At 33.1% G+C, this 24399-nt stretch overlaps 4 protein-coding genes and 1 non-coding gene across 5 annotated transcripts; 3 read left to right on the top strand and 2 right to left on the bottom strand.

Annotated features, from left to right (window-relative positions):
* Positions 1 to 7619: 7619 nt before the first annotated feature.
* On the top strand, positions 7620 to 9965 carry LOC102630060 (protein LITTLE ZIPPER 4-like). Its single transcript, XM_006481732.4, has 2 exons — positions 7620 to 8211; positions 9399 to 9965. Exon 2 carries the CDS (start codon positions 9445 to 9447, stop codon positions 9673 to 9675), a length of 231 nt encoding a protein of 76 aa, XP_006481795.1. The 5' UTR covers positions 7620 to 8211; positions 9399 to 9444; the 3' UTR covers positions 9676 to 9965.
* Positions 9966 to 12925: 2960 nt separating this feature from the next.
* TRNAD-GUC (transfer RNA aspartic acid (anticodon GUC)) lies at positions 12926 to 12997 on the bottom strand. Its single transcript has one exon. It is a non-coding gene; the product is annotated as a tRNA-Asp (tRNA).
* Positions 12998 to 13293: 296 nt separating this feature from the next.
* Positions 13294 to 17295, bottom strand: LOC102629770 (CAAX prenyl protease 2). Its single transcript, XM_006481731.4, has 8 exons — positions 16817 to 17295; positions 16158 to 16217; positions 15740 to 15952; positions 15228 to 15339; positions 14627 to 14698; positions 14441 to 14503; positions 14002 to 14079; positions 13294 to 13572 (listed from the first exon to the last, which is right to left on the bottom strand). Exons 1-8 carry the CDS (start codon positions 17027 to 17029, stop codon positions 13439 to 13441), a joined length of 945 nt encoding a protein of 314 aa, XP_006481794.1. The 5' UTR covers positions 17030 to 17295; the 3' UTR covers positions 13294 to 13438.
* A 1107-nt stretch (positions 17296 to 18402) lies between these two features.
* LOC102629484 (uncharacterized) lies at positions 18403 to 19372 on the top strand. The gene has a single exon (XM_006481730.3). The coding sequence runs from the start codon at positions 18542 to 18544 to the stop codon at positions 19286 to 19288; it is 747 nt and encodes a 248-aa protein (XP_006481793.1). The 5' UTR covers positions 18403 to 18541; the 3' UTR covers positions 19289 to 19372.
* A 2699-nt stretch (positions 19373 to 22071) lies between these two features.
* Positions 22072 to 22940, top strand: LOC112498566 (uncharacterized). The gene has a single exon (XM_025099655.2). It carries the CDS (start codon positions 22332 to 22334, stop codon positions 22719 to 22721), a length of 390 nt encoding a protein of 129 aa, XP_024955423.1. The 5' UTR covers positions 22072 to 22331; the 3' UTR covers positions 22722 to 22940.
* Positions 22941 to 24399: the final 1459 nt, after the last annotated feature.

Below are 24399 nucleotides of genomic sequence, written 5' to 3'. Positions count from 1 at the left end.
TTTAGAAAAAATATGTTGTGACATCTAGAGTTTTCCTCTCTCCCTGCAAGGAGCCGCAAAGCATGTCGGGCATATTCATTAATTTTTATTTTTATTTATATGTTTAGTGGTATCGTTTGCAAAAAGATTTTCAAATCTCTCTTTTTTCAAAAATAAAATAATATTTAAAAACGGAAAATAAGAAAAATGTGTTTAGTATGACTCGTTTTTTTTTTTAAATTAGTTTTACGAAATTGAAAACATAAAATCAAGTTTCGTATTGGGAGGAAAAAGATAGAATTCATTTTTCAAATGCATTAGCTATGAATGAAGGCACTGGGTAATTTAGTAATTTCAGCTGCCGTAATATGTTTTTATTATTGCCTCTCAATGTGGCATTAATCAGTAGTTTGTAATAATTTCTCTCTGGTTAATGGAGTGAAAGGCTTTTATGCCACAAGTTGGTGCCTCCTAAAATGACAACACAATCCTTTTAGATTCATAATTATGTTTATCAAGGTCAAATTTTGTTGCTGCTTCTTCCTTCTTTTACTGTAGCTGTGATTTCAACTTGGGAATTTTCTTAAAAGCAGCAAAACTAAAATTTGTTGGATCATTGCTGATATCCAGCGAAATGTAAATGGGAGAAAATTTGTTTAAAATTCAGCATACTCTAAGAGATTGAAATGTAATTACTCATACTCTAGTTAAAATACAGTAGTAAGTGGTGATACTTATATTTGGCGGGACTCTTATCCCCCTAAAGTTATGTTTGTAATCACTTAGTTGATCTAATGAAAGTAATTCTTTTCTATCAAAAACAAAAATAAGTACTAGGCAGCAGAAATTTATTGTTATTATGAGACAATTGGGACAGAGTGGGTTTCTTATCATCAGCAAAACAAGTGTTCTATGTTAAGTAAAACCATGAAGCACTTGTTACCAACTTTCAAGCTAATTAACCCATGCATCTATTAAGGTTTATCTTTGGAATTGGGGTTGAAATGATATAAGCTGTCTATTTCATAAATTTTGAAGAAAATGGTGTTTGGTAAAATTTTCAAAACTGCTTATTTCATAATTTTTTTCTATTTTAACAGTAGTTTTTATAAATAAGTAGAAGGTTGTTTTTATTATTTTTATAAGCAATTTATTTAATAAATCATCTTACATTTTTTAAGTTTCTATTATATCTTTAATATTTTAATAAAAAGACAATTATAATTTATTTTTCATAAATCCTACATATATACAATACAAACTTTTGTCTATTTGGGTTAATTAGCTCATACATGCACATGGATTAAGGCCCCGTTTAAAATTGAAGTTAAAACACTATAAGCGGTTTATTTCGTAAGTTTTGATAAAAATGATGTTTGGTAAAATTTGGAAATTTGTTTATTTCATAATTTTCTCCAATTTAACAATAGCTTTTAAAAAAGAGGTAGAGGCTTTTTTTAGTAGTTTATTAAATTAACAACCATAAATTTTTAAAATCCTTATTATAACCTTAATATTTTAAAAAAAAGACAATTATGTTTTATTTTCCATAAACCCTAATTCTATATAAATAAAAAGCAACTTAAACTAATTTGTTGATTATATAATAAAACAATACTTTCATAATAAAATTTACAAAATACATGTATTTAGCAAACACCAAGTCACATTTTTTATAAGTAGCTTATTTGATATGCACAACAAAAGTAATTTATTTCATCAGCCATAATAATTCTAAATAGGCCCTAGAACTTGGAAAACAGCTTGGATATTTTCTAAGTGAACATCATCGTCATATATATATATATATATATTTGTAAGTAGAGGTGGTTTTACACAAATTGTGGGGGTAAGAATATGACTACCACCCATTAGGCCATGACCTATTGACTAATGTCATGCAATTTAAGCTATATTTGGTAATGAAGTTGAGAAGGTATAACTTTAAGTTAAAGCATTCGAGTATTTGTAAACACTAATTGTTATGACTTAAAAGATAAGATATTTTGATTTCATACTTATGTGATGAAAAGTCTGTAATATCGTTGTTATTTTTATCAAAATTATTACTTAAAAATCATATTCACTATAACTATTAATTTTTATTTTATAAATATATTTTTTTTTCGTAATAATAGTAGGTTAAAAATTACAATGCCTCAATACTAAATAAAATAAAATAGGCTGTTAGTATCCTCAACTTATCCGAAAACGACGGGTAACAAATTTAAGTCCACTGTTAATTGGATCTCTGCTTTGTAGGCCCGTCCAAATTGCAATGCTCCACTTTTTGACATCTTCGCCCTTAAAACTCTACTGGAATTTTTTCTCTCAAAAAAAAAAAAAAAAAAAAAAAATTTTACCCTTATATATTAATTAGCCCACTAGAATTGCCAATCATATCACATATAAACAGCCACAAAGACCACATTGCAGCATTCAAATTCATAATGGAATTGATTTTGTGGGGCTGCAAGTCGGTTATTCCTATCCATATGAACCAGACAAACTGGAAACTTAAAAATGAAAAATAAAAGTGTTATATAAGAACTAGAAATTCATCTTCATTAAATTCAATCAACAAGCAATGCCCTTAAATTATATATATATATATAATTATTGAAGAAAAAAAAAAAAAAAAAGAGTCCTAGCCAACTTCTTTGACGTGTGGTGTGAAACAGAACTGAATTAATGGAATTCAAAAGATAGGACGTGGGTTTTTCCGTGGTCCCCTTTTAGACTCAACACCAAAATTAAAAATAATAATTAATAATAACAACAGAGTAAATCCTAATTCCTAAAGTAGAGGTTGATGAATGATCAAAACCCTAAACCCTAAGCTAATAAGGGCACGTGTAGGGCTCAATGCACACAGTTTGGCTACCATGATACTGTGAAAAAATTCATCATTAGCCATGCAGGAATTGGTTATTATTTGATATGATTAAATATGACCTCAGAAAGTAGACAAAACTCAAAAGGAGGTTCCTATTTAATGAGATCATGCTCGTTGTCATTGCCCATGGGTCATGGTCATGGGTCATGGGTCATGGCTGGTTAAAAATTTAATTTACAAAGAACTTTAATAAAAATAAAATAAAATATATTGATTACCTGTGGGTCATTGAACCATAATCCCTGCCAATGAGATCACAACTTCCCCAATGATGTGAAAAGATCAAAATTTCCAAGGCTTTCACGTGTCCAGCATCAATGCTGTCCAATCATAATCCACGGGTCAACTAATCTATCTACTTCATTGGTGATGCAATCATCTCCATCTTTATCTTTGGGTTAAAATTTTTTCACTCACCTCACTTTTAGCTTAATTATGCATAGGCCTCTCTGTTTTATGAAAAATGAAAAATAAAAATAAATAAATGTATATGAATAAAAGTTCTCTAATAGGAAGGTTTATGGGTTGTGACTAGTTTATTTTAAGGGTAGCATATTTTATAGTCTGAACATCGTTAAATGATTAAATTTTATTGATTTTTTAGAATCAAAATTTCAATAATAAAAAAGAGCTCTTTTTATCAATTTAAAAATGGAATTACAAGCTTATAGAAAAGAATAATTCATATTTTTCTTTTAGATTTTTTTACTAAAATTATATTAACATAAAGATTGAATATAAAATGTCCTTATAATAAACGGGACGTTGAAATATTAAAAATAAAGAGTACAAGACAAACTTAATAACAATTTAAAACACATAACGCATTGCTTCGTCAATTTATATCTAAAGAAGACTTTTTATTTAGGGTCTTGATTCATTCACATTGGGGGGTAAAAGAAATATTTTTTTTGGAAAAGAAATACTGTTTGAATAAAAGGGTAAATTCTTTTCCCTTTTTTCCCCTTGGCTTTTTGAACTTTGAGTAAATGAGTAAATGAGGTTCATTACGCAGTTGGGTCACTCTGAATAATTGTAGTTATTGGCAAAGGAGGGGAGATGATGATGATGAAGAGTACTCATGAATGCCTATCTGTGGCCATGCAAATCTCTTGAGCACTGTCATGCTCATTTATGAAAAATAATAATAAAAAGCTCCCCCTCTCCCTCCTAACCCCCTCTTTTAAATCATGAAAGCCAAAATTTTCTTTTTTTCCATTAAGGGTGGGTGAGCTCAAAGATTGCTGCAAAAAGCTAAATTTTATTTAAGAGGGTGGAAAGATTACAATGCAAAAGACCATTAATAATGAGTTTTGCCATCATTGGTTTGGTTGTTTCAGAATAGACTTCAAAACCTAGCTAGATTTCAACACTTTTTAAGTCCATTTATTTACTCACTTGCACGTTTAGGCAGCTTGCAGACTCCTTTTGTTCCCTTTTGCCTCCCTATGTTTTTGTAGACTGGTTTTTCAATTTCTTTTAGATTTTCTCTTCTCACAGTTTGAGGAGCATCATATGCATACTGCACTGTTGCTCATGCGACTGGAATTGGTTACTTCAATTCGATTACTAGGCCAAATAACTAAATGAAATAGAGCTTGTGCCTTTCTTGTGGAGCCTTACATATTAAATTTCATTCAATAATAAATTTTAAGAATATTCAATTGAAATAAAATATTCCGTCAGAGAAGATTGGAATTTGGAACTGACTCATGACTAGAGTTTAAAAGATTTTACCAGCTATATATTTTTTAATTGAGAAGGTATTGTCATTTGTCAAGGAATGTTTCCACCACCTCATTTGTAAAATTATCCAATGAATGAAATGTTATCACATATATTTCCGCTTTAAATTTATATAATCATTATAGTCTTCAGAATAGGTGCGAAAAAAAAATAAATTGTATCACAATTTTTATTGAATAACTTAGAGGGGGCCTACATCTCATATAAGACTTTCTTCACATTTTTAAGATTATATATATATAAAGAAATAACACATATGTTATTGCACAATTCGACGAGCTTATGTTGAATAAAATGCAAGATTGTGAATCTGTAAATCTTTACCATTTATAAATGTATTAGTCACACCAAATCTTTAAAAATTAACTAGTGCTACCCATCCGAAACTTTTTATCAAAAAAAAAAAAAAATCCCAAACGATATTTAGGATAAAAAAAAATGAATATATGTCTTACTAATCACTTAAGAAAGTATAACATGATTTTATTCATTTTCTAATTTTTCTGTTAATTATTCAAAGGGTGATTATGATTTTTTTGTAAGATTAGGATCATCTCCTGATCTGATCTTCATCTGAGTAAATTTTATTAATATAATTGGTGGTTAATAAATTAAAAAGAAAAAATAGTTAAATCTTAATCATCCATTAACACTAAAACACAAGTGGTACAAGATCTGTAAAAGATCAGGAGCACTCAGATCAGGAGAGGATCCTGATCCTTTTCTGTAAGTAATATATACAGTTATCTTACTATTTTCATAATAACTAATAATCTTTATGGCCGCATTTTATAGTATTACTTTTACTTTTAAATATATATTTTATTCATATTTATTCAAAATTAAATAAATCATATAAATAAAAATTAAAATAAAAAATAAGAAATACATGTTCCAGTGTGAATAAAAACTAATAATACGATTTTTTATACTTTTTATTTTTTGAATATTTTTTATAATAAATAAATAAATAATTAAACAAATAACTATTTACCTCTTTTTCTTTTAAATTTTACTATCAAATAGATTTTTAGATATTATAAAAACAGTAATTTAAATGTCAAGGGCTAAAGGTCAACTTAAAGAAATGAATCTTACCCACGTGCCCTCTAAGGAAAATAGAAAACAAAAAATAAATTACGCTTGACTAGTGAAAAATAAGTACAATAAAACAAAGCAAGGAAATCATACATGTCCACGTGCATGAAATAAAATATCTGTCTCTCTCTCTGTTTTTTTTAAAGAAAAAACTACAAACATAAGAAAAATAAATTTAAAATGAAAATGCAATCTAATGTCCCAATCTTCTGTGTTTGGCTAAAGACCATTACAATGCAGACAAGCCATCGTGCTTGTTCCTCCTTGTCCGTTCAACGTATAACATATTGTCCCATGTATTTTTCAAACTACAGATAAATAGTTGTCGAGAAAAAAAGTTTACTATGAATTATGAGATTTGTCAATAACATACACACACGCACAGACACATCTTTGATGTTATATATTAACTCTGTCATACTTTTATGTTTATTTTATGACGTTTATCATAATTAACAGTCAACATGTAGTATAAGTATTGTAATGTTACGATTCATTAAATAAGTAATTATTTAATAAAAGATTTCGTATTTTAATTAAAACGCGTTAAAATACCACTCTCACTAAATTTGTAGTTATATATATTTTAATTTTAGAAATAATACAAAAAATTTCACCAATTATACAGTTAGAATAGTTAGTATCCTAGTTTTACTCCATAATCAAAACTCTCTAACACTTGGTTGTCCTAAAAATCATGGGGTTTAAAAGAATGGTCAAACTTGAAAATATGGTTTGAAAGAGGAGCAAGGGACCGTTAATGGCAAAAAGGTAAAATAAGAAGCAAACAGCCAATGGAATTGGAAGGTTACAATAATTGCATACACGTACGAATAGTGGGACTGATGACTAAATGAACGAGCTCCACGAGGGGCAAGACTCGATAGCAGTTTCCCTTTTGACCATTTTGCCCATAGACTCATCCAAAACACCACCTGTCAAGTATGATGTTTCACGCTAAGGCACTCATAACCCATGAGGCTGGCCCAACTCGTCTCCAACCCATTCTTATTATTATCATTTTCAAAATCACCCTAAATTTAGCCACACCAAAAAAAAAAAAATGCTTTCACTTATGATCCTACCCACATATTATAATGATGATTGTAATAACGTAAAACAAACATCATCAATGGTGCAGCACAGTGGAGAACCATAGGGGCAGTATTTGTCATTTGTTTATATTCTATTAGCCCATTGTATAACCTTATAATTAGAAATTATGTCTATTGAATAAACCACTCTAATCTTTTAAATATGTATAAAAGCTTTACTTATATGAAATTTTAATATATATATATATATATTCACTTGTAAATTTCACTAAGCATCATAAATTTCTTGATATCGCAGAAGATTTTTTTTTAAATTTATAAAAATAATTTAGACCAATAATTTAAAAAAGATCGATTATTTTTTTAATAGAATTTAAATACGTTTGTTAGAAGGTAAGAGATTCAAAGTTCACCAAGCTTTTCCCTCCAATCACATTATTGAACAAGTTTATGGTGACATTATATCTTAGTAATCATACCTTGAATTTGAGAGAGTCTAGAAAACTTAACATAATTCCAAATTGAACCCTACGTATAGAAATAACCGGGAATGGCAACCTACAAATGTAGGCATAATTCGTGAAAACAATACATGTGAAGTTGTGAACCATAAAGCCCGGAACAAGTGGTGGAGTAATTTTTTACTTTTAGTCTCTCAATGCACAAAACCGCCATTCTGAAGTTTCAACAAAGAAACATTGCATTACGGCAAAAGAATGATTATTACCAACAGGTGCCAAACCAAGAAACAAAATCAAAGAAAGCAAGGAAATGGAAATAGGAATAGTAAATAAAAACAAAACAAAAGAGAATTGATGATGAAGAAAGAAGTGAAGAGGAGGGAGAGGGAGAGGGAGAGGGGGGTGTGGTGCTGTGATGATGGTTCGAAACCAATCCAAACCATCATTGCGAATCTTGGGGACGGCCTAGCTCACCATCATCATTTTTTTTCTTTTATCTCTTTACAAGCTCCTATAGCCACCAGAAAAAAATAGAATCACATAATTGTCCCGCGTATACCCATAATTATTACTTTGTGACAAAACTACCCCTGACCCATCATCATTCACATGACGCCATACCCATCATCATACAAAACCAAAACATTAAATCCTTGCCCTTAACCGGCCGCCTTCCATGCTTACACATGCATGATTGTTGTGTCAGATGAGAGAAGGCAGTGTGTGTGCGTCTCTCTCTATTATTTTTTTCCCCCCTTTCTTTCTTTCTTGCCCTTTGCATTTGCCTTCTCTGTCTTTAGCTTTTGCTCTATATATTACGAGGCCTCCCTTTGTTCGCTTTGTCCCTCACTTCACAACACAATTAGTCTTTTTCTCTTTTAACTGCTGCTACTAGTTGTTAGAAACCAGAGGCATAGAAAAGCTTCCTCGGCCACCCAAAGCTCTCTAACCAACCAACCAACCTACCTCCTAAAAGGTGATCTTTTTTGAAAGCATAAAGAAATAAAGAGGCCCCCACCTCTTCTTCTTCCTCTTCTTCTCTCTGTTTTCTTTCGCTAAGAAGGTTGTAGACATGGTCAACTACATGTTTATATATATATATGTATTATTTTTTGTTTAGATTATCACAAACAAGAAGAGGAGGTTCACAGTGTTGGGACTTGGGGTTTCTTTACTTTTTCTGTCTTGTTACCTCATTTTGAGGAGGGAATGTCTTTTTTTTTTTTATTTGAAATGTTTTCTTCTTCTCTTGGATTCTCCAACATTTGATTTTCTTTGCTTTTTATTCATGGTGTCTTTGTCTGTCTCTCGTTTCTTCTGTTTTATAACAACTTTCGGCACATTCTCTTTTTGTTTAAGAGGATAGAATGGCACAATTCTTTTACATAAATATAAAGGGCAAGTCATATCTACTCACAGAGATAACACAGTCACATACGCATATGTGAACTGAGACGCACACAACACAAGTTCAATCTACTGTTTTTATGATCTTTTATCCCTTTCTTCCATGTATGGGCAACCGAAAGAGACCATTCTTCATGAATACATATTTGGACGACCATTTATTCCAACCATACTTCTTCTCTCTTCATTTCACGGACAATCACATTTGCTCTATTTATAGCTTATGTGGTCCAAATCTATTAAGTCATTCTTTAGCCGTCCCTTGCTCTGTTTTCCTCTGAAACATTTAACTTTCTTACAATAGTTGTTAAAATTACCTCTTGCAAAGTGGTTAACTCAATAAGAAACCTCAGAACATCTTAATACTGATCGGTTTAACTCTGTCTTCTGAGTCTTCTCTTCAATTTTTTTTCACTGTTTGGGTAAATATTTTGAAGTTGTTACTAACTCAATCTTTTAAAGATTTTTAAGCTTTTTTTGTTCTACAGTTTTTTCCCCTCACCTTACCATATTTAGCAATGTTTTGAATATCCTTCACTTGTTTGCTGTATGTTTAAATATTTTTCTAGTTGGAGATATTCATGCAAAGAAAAAAGATATCTAGATTATTTTTAATATCAGTATGGATTTGAAAATAGTATAACCAAATTGTCTCCTTCTGCTGTAGAATAGTGTAGAATAATATGTTTGACAATAAAGAATGATACCTATGACCTTAAACTACTTTTTGCTGATACCGGTGTTTTTCGTTTTCAGGGGCACATACTACAGGAAGTTTGAAAAGGTGCTTTTTTTCGTAGTCATGGAAAGGCTGAACTCAAAGCTGTACCTACAGAACTGCTACATAATGAAGGAGAATGAGAGGCTGAGGAAGAAAGCACAGCTGCTTAACCAGGAGAATCAAGCACTTCTATCTGAACTGAAACAGAAACTTGCCAATGGAAACTCAAAAGCCAATGCTCCAAACAATATTCCTGACCTCAACCTCTGCTCCAGCTCCAACACAAACCCTTCCAATTCTAGCAAACCCTGACTCCCTCCTATTAAACAGATATATCATGACCCCACCAAATGCGTCCTTTATCATGACCCCAGCTGCAGTCTCTATTGCTCCCTTTTGTGTAAAACTATAGTTAAACAGTAGTGGTTCTAGTTTTAGTTATATAGGACAGTTGTAGTACCTTTCTATCAGGGTTCCTTTTGCTTCTATTTTCATCTTTAGTATATCTTCTTTTCTTGGGGAGGGGGTTAAGATATAAAATTCTGAACTACAAAGATGTATCAGGCTATCTGCTAGAAAGAAATATGATATTGTTATCTACAGTTTCATATCTCTCTCTTTCCTTCTCTCTCAATATCTAGTGGTTAAGAAACATCTCTTGGATGCATTATTTCAACTACTTTATGATTATCACAAGCTGCTGTAAGACAGTAAAATGCAATCTGTCTATGCTTGGAATAGGACAATACACGTGACCCAAATTTAATCAAAAGTCTAAATTCAATGAAATACTAAGTTCAAAAAGAAAAATAACAACTGAATGAAATTCTAAATCATAGTCCAATATTAATGATTGTCGACCGATGATTATATGCAAATAACTAACAGTAATTCTATATATCGTCCTATAACTTACTTAATCTCTTGTTCAAAATGGTTTTGTAATTTGTTATTAGATGTAATATATTTTCAAATATATGTTAAAAAAAAGTTGAATATTAAACATTAAACAATCTATAGTTCTACTACACTAGCTCAATTTTTTTACAAATTAATGCCTGAAAGAATGCTAAGATTTAACCAGAGTAAATGGGGGGAAAAAACATAAAATCTTGCCTGAAAGGATGTTAAGACTTAACCAGAGTAAATGGGGGGAAAAAACATAAAATCTCGAATGATGCAGCATTAGTATTCGTTTTATAATTGTTTTTCTTAAATTAAAAAACTGACACATATGAAGACAGTGGCAAGACCATGAGTTCACTTATCAAACGGCAAATACTGGATACAGGCAACTAAGCCAAGTTATTTGCAGTATGATGAGGGCCAGTGTAGAAGTATATATACCAATATGCAGATAAACAAATGCTAATTGGCATGGCTTGGGTGCAGGGCCTAACAGTTGAACCTTTTCAACTTTGCCCCCTTACGGAAAATACAAGGAAGGGAGGCAATAGTACTACTACAGAGAAGTCTTTTATTCTTATTTGTCACGAGTTTTCTATTACTAGTCAGAAATTTACCGTACATTTCATTTATGAATTTATGCCTTAATTTGAGACGTGTAGGATGAAACTCAAGAATTGTAACGACTAACAAAGAGTAAAAGGGGAAAAAAAATGACCGATAATTTAAAACAAACTTGTAAAGATTGTATATGTAGAAGGACCCGTGTACAAAACAGGACATTATAACTTATAAGATTCTGTGTGAAGAGAGTGATGGGAGGATCTAATCAGTGGCAACGTCATCAGATTCAAACCAGAAAGTCAATGAGGATTGATTTAAGTTTGGAAAAAAGTAAGTCACAATGTCAAGATCAAAGACATGTTATAGACTCATGCCTTCATCTTATATTGTCATGCCATAAGTTTGGTTGACTATAAAGGCAAAACCGTGTGAGATGAGATAATATAAATAAATAATTGTCTTATCAAACTCAAATGTATCCAAGAGACCCTAAGGCCTCTTACAGACTCAAACTTGACTGACCCCTGATGTGGCCACCAAGTCCAAATCTACTCATTGGAGCTGAGAAACCAACTCAGCAAGTCAATAAGAGAGCTGAAAGGATCCAGTTATCATTAACAAAATCTCCGTGGAAGAACTAGTAAAGGATTAGCTGACAAGGAGAACTCAGGCTCTCATAACCAAACAAAAGAAGAAAATTTTGAAAAGGAAAAAAGAATGAAAGAGAGAAAGAGCTAGGAAGTAGGTAGCAAATTTACTACTTAAGATATGGTCGCTTTAAAATCTTATTTTACCACATCATTGTACTACTGTAGTAGCTGACCTAGACTTTGGCCCTTGCCACAATTCTAATCGAAAGAAGATTGCATAGTGGGTTCTGAGAGAACTTGAAGATTCTAAGAACAAGGTTTATGCTTACAAGAATTCATAATTAGACGGTAAAGGGTAAAATAATCTCCAAGTTTCTATGGGAGGAAAACAATGAGTGAAAATCATATGTTTGTACGTGATAGTAAGATCATTCATTGACATCTTGTGAGTTAAACAATTAGCAGTCTGTACAGGACACTTTCAACTAAACTTCCAAGACAACCAGAATCAGCATTTAGCACTACAACATTCCAAAATTTTCCCCGTGGATGAGATCATAAAATCATATATTACTGTCAACAATTAATGGAAGCAAGCCCAAATGGGTACCTGGGCAGTGAATGCTGACCCCTGAAAGAAATATGCGACCGTTGGGCTGTTCTGCTTCTGGTATTACTTGTAACCATTGGTCCTGCATTACATATGCTGTGCAGCATGGTAATAATATATCAACTGGTATTCAGTGAATTGATAAACATACTGTAGCTAGAAATATACCGATGCTGGCCTCATTGATTCGTAAGAATTACTTATAAAGTGAAATTTTAAGCTATGGAGTGGTTTCATAGGTATTAGGGAAACTAAATTCAAATCCAAATGACCTCCTTGATCATGTTAAGACATTGCACTGAAACTTCAACTTTAAACACTTTCAAGTGACATACATCAAGTAGACATATTAGTAATAACCTCATAAAGTCATGATTAGTTGTAACAAATTAAAATCAGTAATATTAATTTTTAATTAGAAAATCACCATGTAATATCTGCGTGTGGTGAAAATTTTCCGTATCATTGAAAAGAATTCAAAAAGTTCGAATCCAATCAATTAAGCAATAGATACTAAACAGAAGCAAAGTAGAAAGAATAGTTATAGTTTGATGAGCAAAGGATTCGGGTTAAAAATAAATAGAACGCACATTCAGTGAGAATTTTAATTCATTACATGATCCGCATGTAACGTCAATTGAAAGGAGATTTGAGTTAATAAAATCACCTTATATATCAAGGGGAGCATTTCGAGTATTGTTTTGAGATTTGAGATTCAAAGCGAACTTGCAGTCGCGTTGGAGAATCATTTTTCTGTTTGGATGCTGAGAATAAAATAAAAAATAAAAAAACAAAAAAAAATAAGGAGGGAAAGTTCAGATTTAGAAAGGTTGAAATCGCGCGTTTTCAACTGCAGATCGCGGACTTTTCACTTTCCAAAAAGAGGCCATACCGCCGTTGCCGGGGATGGAACCCGGGTCACCCGCGTGACAGGCGGGAATACTCACCACTATACTACAACGACTCTGTTGTTGGTTGTGGTTCTACAACGTATATAATTTTAAACATTGTTGCATTAATGCACAAGCTTTAAACGCATATCAACACTTCATGCGAATGGCCGCGTTCCAATTCTTTTGCCTCATTAGTTAAGATTGGAAGCAATGGTACTGAAAATTCTAAGTGTGGATTCTTTTTTTTATTTTTTATTTTTATATACATACAAGTTATAACTTCAATAGGAACATTGTGAATTTATTTGAAAGTCGAATCGAGGTCTATTATGCAAATCCATGAAGACCAATTTGTTAGCAATAGTAATCGGAGGCAAACGGTGTAGGCTTTAGAAAATAGAAACAATACAAGAGACATACGAAAGTATGTAGCTAAGTGTTATCATTCTTGTTTTCATTTCCCTTAACAACTAAATCAGATGAATGTACATCAAAGTCCATTTCCTGAAAGTTTAGTTCCATGAACAATATCCGTGCAAACATCTGCAATTGTTTGTTCTGTCGTTATACAAATCAGGCCGGGTGATTGGAAAAAGAAGCCACAAGAAAGCCACCATTCCTGCTACAAATGCTACACTCACTAATCCTGAAAAAGGGGGAAAATTAATAAGATTAGGTTGAGGTTTGACAGAACAGATGGTATAGAGGGAGATACAACCGTGTGTGACTTAAATTGTTACAATTAGCCCTTTAATCCCAGACAGGCAAATGATAATAGAAGATCAAATACCACTAGCAGTACTGCAAAGCCCAATAAACTGCATGATAATACTACACCATCCCCGAGATATAAAATTGCAGACCAATACCATGACCACAACCTAAAGACACTTATTTCGAACTTGGTCAGAAATTTAAGAAAGCACAACAGAACGCAATTATCAGAAAACTAAGAACCATAAATAATGATCAACTAAACTAAGATTTATAAAGTTTAACACATCCTACATCTGAATATGATGCACAATATTATATAGAATCATCAAGAAATATGGTTCACTAGGATTACTCGCACCTCTATTTCGTGCAAATAGCACAGGCAGTCCCATATAATTGCAAAATATATGAGCAATTAATGGTGCAGCAAGATGTCCTGCAAAAATAAGTAAATAAATAAATACAGTATGTGACTGTGTTACGAGTTAGCAAGGCAAAGCTAAATTGAGCAACCTGATATAAAAGAATAATCTAAATTCTAAATCTCAAAAATAGCTAAAAGTATAAGTGACCTTGTCGCCTACAATAGCAACAATGTTTACCAGCCAGTTAATTTTTGACATACTACATGATTTAAAGATGCAGCTGACAAAATTAATTATTGCTAATAAAAAAGTATTGACAACAGAATAAATATGCATGTCCATCCAAAACATCCTCATTCCTCAAAATCGGGAATTGATGAGAAAATGCTACAAGTAAATGGCCATAAGACTAACTCATAAACAATAACTCACCGGTTCGAATGAACAAAAACGAAGCATACCAGCCAAAGACCACAGTGTAACCAAGCTGAAGACCTGACATATATTCACAAGATGTTCGATTATGATTAACAAAACAGAAGAAGGAAGAATATCAAGCAGCCTACTCTACTGGGTAGAATAACAGAAACAGAGCAAAGAGTGAAAATTAGTACATACCCACAATCATAGAGGCTTTTAGCAGGCTAAAGTTTTGAGCACTGTAGATCTCCATTAGATGGTTCAAATGAGCTGCAAAGTAAAGATCATACAAAGAGACCGGTCAGAGAATAAACCACCTCAAACAAAACATAGGTAAACAAAATGTAGGTATGTTACTAAATATATGTAACAGAAGCGGAAACAATAAATGCAGAAAGTATAGACTACATATAAAAGGTGACATTGAGGAAATGATAAACGACAAACTGCTACTACCACTGCAGCAGTCATCATTCGCTAAATTCGATTAATGAGTTAAGACTGGTACTAACACGACAATCCATTTAAATCATGGAATAATTTAGCCTATCCAGTTAGATATTTCTACCAACTTATCCAGTAAAGTAAAAATCATTGATTAAATTCGCCTTGCGTGATCTGCAAGGGTTTTTAATTGCACTTTTATACCATAATTTCATGCAATAAATTAAAAGAGTGGAATATTTACCCATTCAACAAGTTGGAAGGGCTTTGTAAAAGCATAGGGTAAATAAATGTTACTAAAGATACAGACAGATCAAACAAGAATTTTAGTATCTTAAAAAAGTAATCAACTTACCCAAGCTAAAGAAAACAGGGCAGAGAAAAATGATAGTATTTATCTTGAATCCTCCACAGAGAAGTAGCGGTATCATACATGCCCTGAACACCAACTCCTCTGTCAATGGTGCCTGTTCAATAAAGTATTGTCAAGAGCTGAAAGGGGAACTCATTTGAATTTCCCCATTCGATGAATACTATTACAATTGATCAAAGAACATCAGGGGTGAATGGAACTTGTAAATTAATGAATCCTCTATGATAAAACCAATTACAGGCAGAACACAGGACTCCATCTATTCCCATCCTATGTACAATATTTTCATTGTCCAAAAAGAAGAAGATAAACATGTCAAATAAAAGATTCACCAAAACTTAATATCAATCTATGTAAATTTATATACACATAGATATGACTTGACCATTTCTTTGGTAAAACACAGGTATCATGAAACACACCCTTAGGACACATATTAAGATTATTTACAATCAACCAAAAGATCAAAATATAGAAATGGAAAACAAACTCACCACAACAAAATTACGCCATGCCAGAATATTGGATGCAACAGCAAACATCTGAGCACGGAGTGACCACAGCACAATTTTGATACAGCCTAAAGAAAGTCCTCCACTATTATTCATATCTGTTGTCCATGAATTCAACAATAACAAGGACTTCAGGACCATGCTTCCAGCATACATTAAAGACGTCAGGAAAAGCGGAAAGACCGCAGCTTGCCACTGTTTCATACATAAAATTGCATTTCAGCATGCAAATTTAGCAATCAGTCACCCTTTTCCAATCTGCAGACCATACAACAGTATTAAAAAAAATAATTACCATGGGCAAACAAATGGATCCTTCCGAGCACCCAATACTCACTTTACAATGGTTAAAAGAAGAGAGTTCATGTTATCAAATATCAATCTAACTTTTCTCACTCACCATATGGTCTGCTCGAATACCATAAACACCTAATACATTTGATGTCTCCCAGCTTCTTATCTATCATTACAAAATATTTTGAAACTGTCAGCTTCAGACAACAAGAGGGGATAAAAAAAAAGGCTGCAGATAACAAGCACATTAGAGCACAATTAACAGAGACTTATTTCTTTCCCTTTTAAAGAAAAAATAATCATATTTGAAGCATCACACTGAAAAATGATGCCAAACTGATGCAAGATATCCACAAAACAGAAATGGAATTGCGAAACCAAAGCATATATCAAAGAGTCACAACTTGGAGTACTTCTGTAACAAGCACTTTTGAGAAAAAGAATTTTAGCCCCAGAAGCTCATTCTTATTAAGCACCTATCTTCTAGAAGAACTGTTCTGAATTTCCAAACCCCCCCCCCCCCCCCCCCCCCCACCCCAAAAAAAAAGCAGCAAAATTGCTTCTAGCTATTTGAAATCCCAAGAACTCACGAATACACACTAAGACAAGCTACATTTATAGCTAATGTAAACTCAGCATAATAAGTTTGAAAAGTGAAAATTACAAAAGTGCCACCGCTGATCATGCGCTGCTTCTTTGCAACTCAATACCCAGTCGATGATAATAACAAGAACTGTATGGACAAATTTTAGAGAAAAAACTTACGGGGAGGATGAGAGCAGAGAAGATAAGCGAGATGATAGAAGAAATGGCAGCGCATATGAATCGTCGGATCAGATAATGCTTGAGAGAAGCAGGAGGTGGGAGCCGCAAGATCAGAGTGGGAGCATAGAGAATGCCAACGTATGACAACGTCATTAATACGCAGGCCATCAGCGCCGCCGCTTTAGAAACATAAGCTTCTGTTTCTTGTTCCATGTTTGGCGTCAGCTTCCACAAGCAAACCCAAGAGATTGAGGGGAAGGGCAATGGAGATGATTGGGCTGCGTTTGCTTTGAAGTTGAATAACAAGGGCAGGCTGGTTGGGTTTTCAAAGGAAAGCCGAAAGTGCTTTTGTGATCCAGATGCTTTTGTGGTTGTTTGTACTCGGACTCTTGGTATCTTTCTCCAATTCTTGCTTAGGAGGGTTGTTCCTGGCTCGGTCCAGCAAACCGCCCGATGAGATGTGAGTCGCTTACGAAATATAAAAAATGAAATTTGGGATATTATCAGCGTGATGCCTAATTTCCAATGATATTTTAATAAAAGTTGCAGTTTTACAAATTTAAGTAGGAAAAATAGGATATGTGGACGATTTTTTTTTTTGAAAATGAGGATTAAATTGAAATTTTTAAAAATAAAATGTGTAATTTTAAAATAATCCATTTATAAAGGATAATTTAAAATTAACAATTTCTAATTTACTTAAGACTATCGTGGGTGGTAGATACTAATTATTATAAAGAAAAATTCAAGTTTGTAATAATTTTGAAGGTAAGTAGAGTAAAGAGTTTCCATCCAATTCAGCTAAAGAATACTGAAAGTCTCAATTAAAAATTTTGAAAAAAGACGTTATTTAAAGTGAAGACTACTTATTTTATCATTAATTTTTTTTGTCTATAATTTATAATGTTTAATTTTACTTTTAGTAAAGATACAACAAAATATTCTATATTTTCACTCTATACATAAAATGTCAACATAAGTGATACCTTATAAAGACTTTATAAAGACATACCAATGTATAATTCCACACTCGACGGGATATGATGTTGCAAATATATACATTGATCGTAGTCTACACACGGATAGAATACCTAATTAGTTTTATATTTTTATTTTTAAAATTCATGATCCTAAATAAAGATGATGTAATAAATTATCTTGAAAACGTACAAATTTATTATATGTTAATTTAAGACATTTTGGCAAATAAAATTGCGTTAAAGTTTGCGATAAGTGGCATTTCCTTGTGTACTATTAATAATTGCGGTGTTTAATGGGAGGTACAATCGTATTTTTCTCGACAAGAACAACGGTATTGGACCTGTAATTTTATAATGTAGTAAACTCTGAATTTATCGGCTCACTTAACGTGAAAATTATACAGTTTTAATGAAATGAGACAGGATAAAAGTGGAAACGTATCTATTTTAGACAGGTCGTAACGTAATTTCGAAACGCGGAAAACGTCACTCTGTCGGTCTCGCACGGTTCAAAGCCAATAATCGTGCCAGGTGGTGCCGAAAAATTCACACGAAAGGTCCAAATTACCCTTCACACACTCCAATATAGAATCAGATTCACTCGCCGTAAAAACGTTCATCGCACGTCCCATCTTCTTAACGCATGATCTCTTCTTCTGAAACGAAAGAAAACCCCAAGCGAAGGGAGGAATTCATTCAATTAATCAAACCCTAATTTGAATCCCCAAAAGGATTTCAGGTAACGATGACGAAGGAATTTTCGGTCCCACCAGTAGTATTCCCTTCGGGCGGCAATCCTACCACCGCCGGCAACATTAACCAGCGCCGGGTCCCAACGGCGCCGTTTCAGCCCAACCGACCTGCGAGCTCCGCGATCCCCTTCATGTCCTTCGATATCGGTTCCGCAACTCCGGCGTCCTACGGTGGTCCAATTTCCACTTCCACGTCAGCCGGTGGGTCAGCGTCATTCGACGACGAAGAGCCTCTACTCGACGAGCTCGGTATCCACCCAGACCAAATCTGGAAAAAGACAAAGTCAATTTTAAATCCGTTTCGTGTAAATCCGACGGTTCACAAAGGTTCGGATCTATCCGGCCCGATTGTACTTTACCTTTCATTCGGACTCTTTCAACTCCTCGCTGGCAAGCTTCAATTCGGCGTGATTCTTGGTTGGATCGTGGTCTCGTCGATCTTTTTGTATGTTGTTTTTAACATGCTAGCGGGACGTAATGGGAATCTTGACTTGCACACGTGTACCAGCGTGGTTGGTTACTGTATGCTACCGGTGGTGATCCTAGCGGCATTTTCTCTGTTCTTGCCGCAAGGTGGGGCGATTCGGTTTGCCGTGTCCGCGGTGTTTGTACTGTGGGCGGCGAGGGCTTCCACGAATCTGATGGTTTCGTTGGCTGATGGAGGAGAGGAACACCGCGGGTTGATTGCGTATGCTTGTTTCTTGATTTACACACTGTTTTCACTTCTTGTTATATTTTGATGGGCGAGTGAGTTATTGGTTGGCATTGGATGAATTGGAATTTTGCATTGAATTTAGGGGATTTGTGATGTGATTTTAGATTAATGCAGTGTTTTTATAGCTGTGAGTGAATCACTCACGATATCATTAGGTGAAAAGACATGTTTTTATCTCTGCACGTGCTCATGATATTGAATTGAATATGTTAAGCTCAAAGAAAATCACTGATGGGATGCATATGAATTTTCTTATGGAGTTACAAGTTTTGGTTCTGGATGGCGAATTTTGATCATCTGAATATTAACAAAGCAAATGCTACATTCGACTTCAAGATTGATTCAGATTTTAGCTTCACTTTGTGAATGTCCCATGCAAAAGCTGCATTAACTTATTCTGGAAACTTTTCCTTTTGCCTTTTAGTTTTGATTCGGTTCATTTGTTCAATTTTATTGGTTTGGTTTGAGAGTAAAATAAACCAACACATCAGTTCCCTAAACCAAAAACCAATAGTTGCCCATCCCAGCATGCTGACTTGTTTTCTCTTGAACCTGGACAAGGTATTCTCTCAATTGTCGTTAACATGGTTGTTTGAACTGACTAATCTGTGTTGGTAATAGAACCATCTCTTCCTTTCATTTCAGGTTGGTTTGTCTGATAATTTGCCTCTTCATTTGTTAATAGTTTATGTGTGTAAGCTCAGTTCATTTTTATTTTCTGTTCTACGTTGTCCCCTGTGGGCTTTAAGCCACTGTGCCTCTAGATTAGCTGGATTTCTTTATGTTATTTCAATCTCTTGAATGTTATAGCCTAGATTGTATAGACATTGTTGCTTCTGCTAATTTGTTATATGTTAAAGAACATTATGAAGCATCACGATGGCTCTGGAATAGTTAATTTCGGACCAAATTGTGAAACTTAGTTTTATTTGACAAAGGACTTGGAATTCATCATCTTTTTTATGTTATTTTAATTTTACGAATATATTTTCTTTTCATAATTACCAATTTCACTGATTTCTATTATGTTCTATCATAGAAGTAATATTTGCTTCCCTGCAAGTTGCATTAGGTTCTGCATGATCCCTGAATTGTCTCTTTCGTTACATCAGGATCATAGCATAATGTGACTACTTCTTGTATGGTTGATTTATTCTTTCTGAACTTTTGTCATTTATTTATTGACATTTGGTACATGGATCAGGGCAAAGTCTTCTACATGTGAGTTTGCTTTTGTATCATTTGTCAAAAACTTGTGAGGTTTTGAAAGTAATCTTTAGTTCGCAGCATTGCATTCTTAAGGGAGGGTGTTCCCATTGCTAACTTATTGGAGTGTTTTGTTGCTCTAGGGTGGCTGAAATTTGCTGTGCTTGACTATCGTCCCTGTTTCCTGTTTCCCCGCAATTATTGCTTGCTAGTAGGCTTGTGATTTCACTTCAATACTATTTTTTAGAACTAATTTTTAAGGTATTTCTGGTCTACTAGGCTAGGATGAGTTTGTTCAATTGGAGTTTGCAGCATCAAAATATTGAAGCACATTTTAGTCGCTGGAAAAAGATGATAGACAGATTAGTGAAGCTCTTTATTCTGATTAATGTTCAACCCTTTGTTGGGCCTGCAGAAATTTAGTTATTTTGCTTCATTAAGAGAGAGTTTTCCCAGAATTTGTTGACAATATTGAGGGAGAATCGATCTTTTGTCATCTCTTCTCTATGAATTCTTTTAGATATATATTTTTTTAATATAGGTTAATTGGGACGCTGTGGCTTCTTAAAGGCGGAATTTCTTTTCGCGTCTTTAGATATGTATTGAGGATCACCCTGTGTAGTTTAGTTTATGCAGTGCAGTCTGCAGGGGTGGATATTTGTTATTTTGTTGTGTTCAATGATGGGCAAATAAAAATATGCATTTTAGATCACTGTCTTGAATGAGAGGGAGATTTGTGTTACATTTACCTATTGTTTAAATAAGTTTAATCATATTTCATATGAAAAGTCATTGATCAAATTGAGAACTCTTTGTGCTTATAATGTTTGTTGCTGGCTAAACTTGATTTGAGAATGTCGATAATGGCGTTGTAGGAAAAGAAAGTACCGGTGGTTGTGACTCTACATACTTCTTTCATTTAAAGATTTAAAAGAAAATGTCAAAACATTTTGTTCTGTTGAAGTGGTTAGGTCTACTTCTGCTGACTTCTATTTCAAGATTTTGGTGAATGTGAATCAACAATTCCTTAACCAAATAACAAAGTTAGATCCCTTTGCTTTTCTGTTATTAACAAGTTTCTATTTTCAAACAGTGCTGCCTGCGTTACATTTTGTGGTTATGACTCCAATTCCAACTACGCATACATATGAAATGAGGAATAAAAAAAAAGTTCTTAATAATGAGGGAAAAAAATTATTTATCTTTTAATTGAAGTTTCTAGAGGTGAAGATCAGGATATTAACGTACTATCACGTGAACAAAATTAATGTGCTATAAAGTCTTTAGTTTCCATTCAAAACCGAAGAAATTTCCTAAAAGAGAATTTGTATGATCAATTTTAAAAGAGGAAATTTTGAATTACTCCCACATAGAGTGGCTATTTTCAATCTATTCCTTAAAAGTCCCTTTTGAGGTTCAAGTGACTTTTTAAGGGAAAACTTTAAGAGTCGTGGACCTCAAGGTGTCTTTCGCCCAAAAAAAAAAAAAAAAATTCTTTACAATGTTTTGAAGAAAAAAAAAAACATACAAAAATGCATCTTCATTTAAGATATCGAAATAACAACTTTTTTTTTAATATTTAAAACAGAGGGGGGGGGGGGAAATAAATTTACTTTTAACTTTGAGATAAAAGCCTATGTCAGCAGTGCGTTAAGATTGCATCTCATTGCAGCTGCAACTGGAAAATAATATAAATGATTTGAAAAGCGACCTCTAAATCTAATATCCCATTTGATTATTGTTGTAGATTTGTTGAAGACCGTTCTACTTACCCCCACCACCACTCATACAAGTATCAAGGCTGGCATTTATATTCAACACTAAAACAAATTAACGAAGCCTAAACCCATAACAGTCCCACAATGGCTTCTGGTGATCTTATTAAAGATTCTTCGGTAAATAAATCGCCCACCAAAGCTCTGCACCTAGCTGCAGGCATCGAACAAGAACAAGAAGAAGAAGAAGAAGAGCTGTTTGAGATCAATCTTGAAGCAGTGAACAGCATACCACCACCTCAATATTACTGGGAAAGCTATGTTACTGCAACAAGCAACACACTTCTTGCTAATTGCCTGCTGCCGATATCCGATGTGTCCAGTGCAATTCCAATTGTGTCAAAGTCGTCGAGTGATATGTTGTCTGCAGCTGAGAGAATGGCAAACTTGATCATGGTTGCTGAGTCTGTGAAAAACTTCCCGGGAAAGTTTCTTTGGGTTCCTTGTAATTACACGGGGACTTGTGGGATTAGTTAATCATCTATCACAGGGAAGTGAGGAAAGCATAACGTATAGTTTAATCATTACAATATCACATCAACTGTCAAGTGTGATTGATGCTATTTCGATTGGCTTTGTTATTCCACCTTTTTCTTGTTTAATTTATTTTTCACGTTCTATAATTAAATATTTACATTAATGTAAATCAACACCATCTTTTCACAACTTTGATGCGAGTGGGATTCGAAACTTAGATTTTTAGATTATCTGACCTATTTTTTAATTTTACACATACTAAGTACAGTACTTATATCTTATGGTTTGAATTTGTTCTTTTGTTGGGGATACAACTACGTACGTGGTTAATTCATTGGTTTATTTGTTGGGTGTCAATTTTTCTTCAAATTTTATAGTTTTCTTTTGATCTTGTCCACCGATGGCTTGGAGATTCATTTTATATGAGGTTTCTAGTAACATGCTTCTTTTTTTAATCAATTAACTGGTCTAATTCTTTGCTACATATATATATATATATATATATTTCAAAATGGACATATGAATGGGAGAGAGAGTGAGAGACTTTGCCAAAATATTACCTGAAAACAAACAAGTCATCTGCATTCGGAGAATGAGAGCAGGTAAGCATGCTCTAAGGAGGTAATTATTATGTTTTTCACCAAAGCCTCTATTTTCCCGAAGATTAATTTTATTAGACAATAATTTTCTTTCCCCCCTATAATCTGCGATGTTTTTGAGATTAAGCCTCATCATGTTAATTAATTATTGTGGTGGTGCCAACTATTTTAGTTGGTAGAATTTATTGAGTTGATACAAAAATTTGGTTTAAAACCCACTCTCATAAGTGGAGATAATACTAAATTATTAGTTATGTTATAATTATAAAAAGATGTTAACTAACTTTTGCAACTTTTTTTCTATTTTTGGTACATGGTGTATTTAATTCATTTCTGGTCTTCACATTTGATATACTTGCTGTTTCACAAAATTTACTAAAGAGCTTCAACTTCAAGTGGATGGTTAAATGGAATCCATAAATAACTATTACATTTTCAAAATGAAAAGAAAATCACAACAATCCCAAGGGGCAGAAATTAAGGATAGTGGTTAATTTATAGGGATGGCAAAAATCCCCACAGGGACGGGTATCTTCGGAGATTTTTCCCATTCGGGGAGGGTATGGGGATAATTTCATACCCAATTTTTTATTCGAGGAAGAGACGGAGAAATTTTTTTATCCAATTTCTTATTCAAGAAGGGGAAGGGGATGAGGTGGAATCCCCATCCCCTACCCATTTCCCCATTTTTAATTTAATTTTATTTTTTAAAATTACTAGTAAATAAATAATAAAATTTGAATTATAAAATTATAAGTATTGGTAAAAATAACAAATATCAAAATATTTATATTATTAAACTTTTAGGCTTAATTAACTAATTAAAGTTCTAAATTTTTATTTAGGACATTAAAAAGACTGGATAGATTCTATTAACCCAAAACTTTTGTTTTAATTTTAATATTCATTAAATATTTTAAACTTAAATCCATTTTTTATTTATTTTTAGATGTTATAATTGCCCACAACAAATCACAATTTTAATATCTAATCTAATTTAATATTTGCTCTTGATTTGCTTCGACTTAACTATTGTGCTGTAAAGAAAATAGTCTACATTTATAAAGTGCCCACGCTAC

The sequence above is a fragment of the Citrus sinensis genome, chromosome 6 (assembly GCF_022201045.2).
Source record: "Citrus sinensis cultivar Valencia sweet orange chromosome 6, DVS_A1.0, whole genome shotgun sequence".
In the NCBI taxonomy this organism is placed as follows: domain Eukaryota; kingdom Viridiplantae; phylum Streptophyta; class Magnoliopsida; order Sapindales; family Rutaceae; genus Citrus; species Citrus sinensis.
The sequence above is the reverse complement of the archived record's forward strand: the minus strand, read 5'-3'. Positions and strand labels throughout refer to the sequence as shown.